The sequence below is a fragment of the Mandrillus leucophaeus genome, unplaced genomic scaffold (genome assembly GCF_000951045.1).
Source record: "Mandrillus leucophaeus isolate KB7577 unplaced genomic scaffold, Mleu.le_1.0 Scaffold850, whole genome shotgun sequence".
NCBI classification, from domain to species: Eukaryota; Metazoa; Chordata; class Mammalia; order Primates; family Cercopithecidae; genus Mandrillus; species Mandrillus leucophaeus.
Window position 1 is genome coordinate 964732 of NW_012109253.1, and position 8611 is coordinate 973342.

The 8611-nt window shown below is 41.3% G+C and overlaps 1 protein-coding gene across 2 annotated transcripts in view; it reads left to right on the plus strand.

The window, feature by feature from the left end:
* Window positions 1–8611, plus strand: part of TNFSF10 (tumor necrosis factor (ligand) superfamily, member 10) — an 18723-nt gene that overhangs the window by 6355 nt on the left and 3757 nt on the right. Inside the window, exons 3-5 of one of the 2 annotated variants that reach the window (XM_011968624.1) lie at window positions 2091–2228; window positions 5429–5471; window positions 8098–8202. In XM_011968624.1, coding sequence (XP_011824014.1) covers window positions 2091–2228; window positions 5429–5471; window positions 8098–8202 — 286 coding nt within the window. The remainder of the gene's footprint in view (window positions 1–2090; window positions 2229–5428; window positions 5472–8097; window positions 8203–8611) is intronic. The other variant, XM_011968625.1, reaches the window with a different exon arrangement.

An 8611-nucleotide genomic window follows, 5' to 3' on the forward strand; every position in this document is an offset into this window, starting at 1 on the left:
AATGTAGCTACATTAGCTTGTCAACCTCCCATCCACTTATACCCAGGACCTTACTCAGTTTTCCAGGTTCCCCCCACCTCCTCCTGAAAGTATTTCTGGAAAATACCAGAAGGGATCACAGGCTGTAGCCAGCAATTGGTACTAAACTGGGCTAGTCCTGTGGCTCAAGCTCCGCTACCACCATCCATGTCAAATTCCACCTCAGTTGACAAGTTGTTGCCTGCTGCCATTACTGCCTGATCACAGGCAGCTGTCAACTCTGCACCTTGCCTCTCATGGCTGGAGCCTCCCATCTTCAGCCATTTCCTGCTGAGAGAGCTTACAGCTGATGTGAAGTAAAAAGGCATACTTCTCCCTCCTTTCTGTGTCAGGCACACCTTTTTGCCCCAACAAGTTAGAGAGACTTGTGAGCCTGCTTGTTCAGTGTAATCGAACCGAAGCTTGGCCGGAGTCCACTCATATTGAGTGAACTGGGACAGTGTCCAGGGAAAGTTCGCTCTTCCTGGAACTACCCTCGGGCCTTGTAGCTGATCCCAGTTTCTCGTCTCTTCCGTCATGATTCTTTCCCACAGTTTGCTAGACACGCTTTCGTATTTCTGAATCATATGTGACTGAGTGCCTTCCTTGGAAAGGTTTTGCATCTCCCAAGTCAATTGGAGTTGCAACTAGATGTCTACAGGTGGGGCAGGCAGGGGCAAGGAAATGTACCTAAGTCCACGGCCAGTCATATCTCAACTCGGGCAGCCCCAGCTTCACCTCCAACTACATATACTACGGGAATGTTTTTCTCTTGTTGTTTAAAAGAGGAAGAAAGAAAATAAACATTTGTTTAAAAGTAAATGAATGATCTATGACAGGGTGTGTGGAAGAAATTTATTAACTCAAGTTTGCACTTTTGCATTTGAGGGACCTTGGCCAGATGTCCAAGGGTTACATGGCTGAGTACAGAACTGTGTGATTTTGGCTAGGACCGCTCATGAACAGTTCAGATATTCTGATTTAAAATGAGATCGTCTTTCTATAGAAAGGAGTGAATCATCATTCAATTTGATCCTCCCTTCAAGCTTTGCAGTACCTTAGTTCAAATAACAGATTAAAATTGCCATTTTCTCATTTATTTCCCCAGGTAGAGTCAATTCAGCAGACTTTTTCAGGGAAATAACGTCTCTTCCATCCCACTTGTTAAAACAAAACAAAACAGAAGAGAAAATCCTTCTGGCTTTGTTTGGACCTTCTGTTTCCTGTATTCCTTGATTAAACAATGATCAGCCTGAAGAGTTCTGGGTGGTTTCGGGTGTGTGTGTTTGTGTGTGCTTATAACATCAAGCAAGGATTTGTTGATGAGAGTGAGGAGTTTGTTGACAATGATCTGGCTGTTGCCATTGTTTACTTTCAATCAGAAACAGGGAGAAAACCTTCAAAGAGTGTTTAAAGTCTCTGCCAATAAATCCCTAGTTAGTGTAAACACTTAATGAAACAGCGTTCAGATTTCTAGCAGCAACATGGTCCAGAGTCTGCCATCCAGAGGAGTAGAAATCAGATCAGTAACTAGAATCTACTTAGCTAGCCACAGCTCAGATCAAGAAACAGAACATGACCCCCTCCCAAATGATTTGGCTGTTTTTTATTTAGGATCCTAAAATTTAAACTGACTCCACTACCAACCTTGTATCTAGGTAGGTTTCCAGCTTCAAAATGGGATACATACCGTGGCAGAGCTGGAAGAGACCTCAGAATCACCATAGTGAACTGGCTCGAAACTAATGAGCAGACACAGGAGAATGGAAGCAACTTGTCAAGAAAAGCACAGCTGTTTAGTAAGGGAGGCAGGGAAGGACACTGTGACTCCAGATGCCTGACCCACACCTGCATCCTTTCCACTATATCCAGCTGCTTACTTTTATTCTCTTTCTCTCTTTTCTTTTTTAAGGACAAAGGAGAGCATGCTTACTTTTATTTCAAACAGGAACTTACTCAATGTGCCAAAACTTCTCTAAGTCTGCTATCAGTTTCTGTTGTCTTAACTTCCAAATGAACAAAAATAAAAAGCACTTACGCAAAATATTGTGTTATATTCCATCGCAACCCAGATGCAGGACAAGTACTCCAAAAGTGGCATTGCTTGTTTCTTGAAAGAAGATGACAGTTCTTGGGATCCCAATGACGAAGAGAGTATGAAGAGCCCCTGCTGGCAAGTCAAGTGGCAACTCCGTCAACTCGTTAGAAAGGTATATAATCTCACCAGGTGACCTCACCAGTAGGCAGATAAGGCCAGAAGAATTCCTTAAAGTGAAGGAATCTTTAAGATAATCAAGCCTAGACTCTGCATTTTACAAATAAGAAAACTTAGGCCCAGAGTATTTAAGTAATTTTCCCGAAATTCACAGAACTAGGAAAATAGGGGATAGCACCAAAAGGCAGGGCCTGGCCGACTCCTGATCTAGAGTTCATTCCTCTGCCCCAGACAGACTCCACATCTAGTCTAATCTTTTGAGCTCACATTATGGAAACTGAGGCACACCCAGGGTAATGAAGAGAAGGTCACAAAGTCATAAAGAATGTGTGAGATTTTTTTTCATTCAAAAGATAAAGGAGATCAAATAATGATGTTTTATATTCTTCCCACATTGCCGATGTCTGGAATTAAATATTTATTTTTGTATGCATATAGAGATGGAGAAAGAGGAAAGTAAGAGGGAAGAAAGAGGAAAGGAAGGGAAGGGAAGAAAGAGATACTCTGAGAATTTGAAGGTGGTTTTTTCTTAATTTACAGCCAATAAATAACAAATTACAAAAAGCATCTGTTTATGGAAGTTGCTTAAACAGGACTTCCAGCAGAGACATGTTAGTTAACGGCTTATTTTACTAAATGTGGCAGAGTGACAGATCAAATCAAGTTTCTTCTCTTAGGCTCTTCTTTCTTTGTAAAATGGCATTTAATAATGTTTGCGGCCAGGTGTAGTGGCTCATGCCTATAATCCCAACACTTTGGAAGGCTGAGGCAGGTAGATCACCTGAGGTCAGGAGTTGAAGACCAGCCTAGCCAACATGGTGAAATCCCATCTCTACTAAAAATACAAAAATTAGCAAAGTGTGGTGGTGTGTGCCTGTACTCCCAGCTACTTGGGAGGCTGAGACAGGAGAATTGCTTGAACCCAAGAGGCAGAGGTTGCAGTGGGCTGAGATTGTGCCACTGCACTCCAGCCTGGGCAACAGAACATGACTCTACCTCAAAAACCAAAATAAATAAATAAATAAATAAATAAATAAATAAATAAATGCTTCTGCCTATGTAAAAATATGAGATGAGAACATGACTATAAAAATACTCTGTAAACTATGAAGTACCACATACACCACCATTGTTTAAAGACATTAACTGGGGGAATTCCCAGGGTACGAGGAGAATGTGTTTTACACATGTTTGTAAGTCCATTGTTTGGTGCTCTGCATCTGTTTCTCCATATAAATACTGTTCTATTGGTGGTTAGGGATCAAGTTTATAATCCTGAGCTGTTTTCACAATAGAGCCCTGACATACGTAAGATGCTATTTCTATGGGAAATGAAACTAGATTTCCTCCTAGGAGTCCTAGAAACATAGCTGCTCTGTGGCTGCCCTGGCAGCGTGGCCCCGGGCAGGGGGACCCACTCCACACAAGCTATATGGAAGCAGCTGTGATTCCACCACTGCAAATGACAGCGAGTGCTCAGGGGGCAAGGACCAGGAGACTAGGAAAAGCCTGGGCTGGAGAAGGGTCCTGAGGAAGCTGAGAAATGAAACTCCCAAGTTCCTGGGATAGGGGCTTGGGGAGGATGGAAGTGCAATTGTCCAGCAGGGGAGAGCGACTCAGAACTACGGTAGAAATCTGGAGACGGAGGAGAGGGCTGGGTGCTGTGGACAGGGAGTGGGGAGATAAGAGAAATAGTGAGGACATTTCTTTTTCCTGCTATTCCTGCCATTCTCCCTCCCATTCTCACATCCTGCTACCAACTAGAATAGCGAGAAGCTGGGAGAATAGGTGAGAATGTGGGAAAAATAATTCTCTTTTTTTTTCAGGCACATTAGTCGAACGGACTTATTCCAGTAAATATCCTATGCCCATTATCTCATTTAATCATCACGACAGCTCTGAATAATAAGTCATTATTATCCTCTTAAATATATTTTTAAAATAGATTAATAAATTGAAGTTTAGATCAGTGAAATAGCTTGAGCAGTCTCACAGAGCCAGTAACTGAAACATTTGAATGCAGGGCATCTGGCCATGCTTCTAGTCACTCTTTTTATTTTGCCTCCCACATTGTAGGAAAGTCCCTTTCCTTTCTCCTGCTGCTTCCCCTTCTTTCCTTCCTTTCTGTTGCAGAATAAGAGAAAGAGAGAATAAGAGTAGGAAAGAGAGACACACAGAGAGAAATGAGAGAGAGAGAGATAAGAGAGAATGCCGTGGTTTTCTCTCACTTCCCCTTCCTGTATGTCAGTGCCCAGAGAACTGATTACAGTCAGTCCACCACCACCAGCCCTGTCCCCATTATCTGGTATCAGGGCTTGAGGTGGAGGGAGAAGCAGAGAGCTTCTGCTTTGGGGTGGAAGTACAGAGAATGCAAGTTTCTGACAGTTGCAACATTAACTAGAGTGATTGGGAAAGAAGGCAGTGATGGGAGAAGGTGGCAGGAGGGACAGAGCTGAATTCAGAATCCGTGGATGAGCCAAGTCAGGATCTTCCCAGTTAATAGAAAGGTTTGATTTTCACTCTTTCTTATTGGTTTTCCCCATTGGTTAGTACAAAGGGAGGGGGAGGTTACTAGATATTTAGCAAATATATGGGAAGGTGGTAAAATATCTTTATGTTGAGAATGGCTCAGCCACATTCTCAGAAGTGAAAGAATGACACGGTGTTGTCAGGTTGTACCTTGATAGGCTATGTATGTCTGTGGGCATCCTGAGAGAGAGGAAGTGTGCCCTGCGTCTTGAGGCTTGGGTCTGTCCAATAATTTTAAGCCTCTGGGCTCTGTTACCCAGTGCACTTATACACACACACATGAAGGTGCACATACACTCCACACACAGAAAGTGACATGACATGGCTGCCACACCTATCAGTCACATTTGGCTGAATTCACATGGCAGATGGCTTCTTCCTCCTGCACTGCTCCAGGTGTGACCTTTCCAAGACTTCATCCAGCAACAGAACTTTCCCAGGTAGAGGACCATCCCTTGATTACTGTGTGGGGACAGCTATTTCAATATTCATCCCAGCTCCCACACCACCCCTTACAGACCCTATGCTTGACCAACTTAAAGCTTCCTAGATTGATAATGCATGTAGAAATTTCCTGTTAGACATCAGCAAGAAGATCCATAGGCATTCTATTGTCAGTTTAAATTTTTAGGGAAATTAATAAGCTTTATTTAATAATATTTGCAGATGATTTTGAGAACCTCTGAGGAAACCATTTCTACAGTTCAAGGTACTATCTTTTTTGTTGTTATTTTAATTTTTTACTGTCATCTTCATGACAGGTGGTGAATAGTTCTCCATTCTCCTCTCTGTTCTCATCCACTCATCCATCCTCTGATCTGCTGCTCTGTATCTCAAGCCACTTGTTGATTCTATTTCCCTCTTTACATTGGCAGCTAGGAAGCTCAGAACCAAATCTGTGACCCACCTATGGTCAGAACTTTATTTCAGCTTAATTTTTTTCTGCCCCATGAATTTTCCTTTCTCCTTAATTTCTTCACTTATTTGTTTCTACCTTCTAATGTGTTACAAACAAGCCATCTTAAATCATTTCTGGGAAACTGAGAGAAATAAATGAAATCCCTTAAAGTTACCCTTCTTTGTTTCAGGCCACCACTGGGTTCCAGGTCTTTCTTTACGAAAGCCTCCTCCTCCATCATCCCTTTCCCAACAATCTTTCTACCCATCCACAATCCTCATCCTGTGGTCTTCATGCCACACCACCCTCTTGTTCATGGTCAGCAGCCTTCTCTCGACCCACCTCTCTGTTCAGTACTATTGCCCAGGCTGGCTTCTTTAGCCTTCCATCTGACACTCCCTCATCCTTCACAGCTCATGTAATTGTCACCTCTTCAGAGAGGGCTTCTGTGGACACCTTTCTAAGTAAATTCCCTGCACTCTGTTATTTTTATCACACATACCTTGTTCATTTCCTTTCAGTTATTTTTTAAATGTTATTCTTTTCCAATGCAATAAACTTCTTCATCACTTGGCACCCCCATTTTCCTTTATTAAATATGTTTTCTTAAATATAAAGGACAGAATCTGGTCCTGGGGACTAAGCCTTCTTTCTTATCATTTCTCCAAAGATGAAAGCAGTAGTCAGAATGTTGAACACTCCACCTGTTCAGATGATTCATACCAGATTAATGGTCGATAGCAGATAGATGCATGTACTGTTTTCAGTGTTGGAAGAATAAAATTCTTTGTTATTCATCTCAGTAAGGTGAAACACTACTCTGTATACCAAGATATACCCATGGTACCTCGATACACATATTTGCAAGTTTCTTTTCTGGGAGGTGTTTAATATAACCAGTAGGAAATTTCCTCTTTTAAAATTTTGCTTTCAAATCTAGGCTTTCCTATCCATATGCTTGAAATGACCTTAACACATCTGTTGCCCAGGCTGGAGCGCAGTGGTGCCATCATGGCTCACTGCAGCCTCAACTTCCTGGCCTCAAGCAATCCTCCCACCTCAGCTTCCCGAATAGTAGGGCTGTAGACACAGGCCAACACATCTGGCTGATTTTTCTATTTTTTATAGAGACAAGGTTTCACTATGTTGCCCAGACTAATCTCAAACTCTTAGGCTAAGTGATCCACCCATCTTGGCCTTCAAATTATCACTTTCTAATTCATATTTTCTGTAGAAGGCTGTAAGTCCCTTGAGGACATGGCAGTGAAGTCAGTGATTAATATTTGTGGCCCTTTAGGGTGTAGTGCCTTACCCTGGCACTGTCCGTTTGATGAAAGAATATAATTTATCTTACAACCAATGTAAGCACTCTTGAGAAGTCTGAACTGATTTTTTAGAGAAAGTCATTTGTTACATTTCTTTTCCGTTTTTTTTTTAATTTTTTTTAATTTTAATTTTTTTATGGAGTCTCGCTCTGTCGCCCAGGCTGGAGTGCAGTGGTGCAATCTCTGCTCACTGCAAGCTCCGCCTCCTGGGTTCACACCATTCTTCAGCCTCAGCCTCCTAAGTAGCAGAGACTATAGGCTCTCGCCACCACGCCTGGTTAATTTTTTTGTATTTTCAGAAGAGACTAGGTTGCACCATGTTAGCCAGGATGGTCTCGATCTCCTGACATGACCCGCCCACCTCAGCCTCCCAAAGTGCTGGGATTATAGGCATGAGCCACCGTGCCCAGCCTACATTTCTGTTTCTTTAAGGCTACTCCAAAATACTTTGGACGGTGATTAATAAATGTTATTTGTTTACTGTGATCTAGTGAATTCGCAACTTATATGCTTGTATACTCAATATCATAACCAGAATGTCAATTCCTGTTCTTTCTTTTTGGAGTGGAAGGGAAGTTGCAGGATAACTGTTGGATACCAGTTTGCCGCATCTAAGGGCAATTGTTAGAATTGCTACTGCTTTAGAATCTGCAGTAGTTAGCATAGAGAAAGGAAAATTGAGATGACAAAAATTGGTACCACTCTGTTTATTTCTGTATGTAATTCCAGGTGGAAATTTGCCAATATGTGGTTATTTTCACACTTTAACTCAGCAGCATTATTACATGTCTACAGTTATTTCTTTATTTATATTTTTGGAAAAGGGATAGAATCTTCACTTTGTTGTATTCTCTTTGGACCTTACCTGTGAGACACTGATAAATTATAATCCATGTTACTGCTTATTCTTCGCATGTAAAGTACTTTTCAAGCTGATCATAAGCTGAGGTAGGCTGATCATAATATCAAAATGTTATTTTTATGAAAACTCGTGGAATCAACTTTGGAAGCCCAGTATGCTTACAATGGCTGATTGACAACACCTATGAACAGCAAGGTATTTGAGAACTAGTTTGGCAAGTGTTGATGATTCTTTATCATTTCTCTTTTAGAAAAGCAACAAAATACTTCTCCCCTAGTGAGAGAAAGAGGTCCTCAGAGAGTAGCAGCTCACATAACTGGGACCAGAGGAAGAAGCAACACATTGTCTTCTCCAAGTAAGAAAAACAACAAATAAGTGACTTAAGGGAAAATAATGGAAGGATTGTGCCAAGTAACTTATTTTTTAAATAATTTTACCTGAAATGTTTATATGGCTATCTACAAAATGCTCAGTATTAATCAGATCTCAGACTGACTGTTTTCAGACGCGAGATTACAGACAAATAGCTCAATTACTGCCATGACATAACTGGCCTCAGGAAAATTACAAAGTGGGAGAATTGGGTTTTTGCAGTTGCCAGGATCCCTTTTTTTTTTTCCTTCTTTGGAGTAATTTCCCTTTCTTTCTTTGTTTCTTTTTCTTTCTTTCTTTCTCTTTCTTTCTTTCTGTCTTCCTTTCTTTCTTCTTTCTTTTCTTTCTTTCATCTTTCTTTCTTTCTTTTTTAGACAGAGTTTCATTCTTGT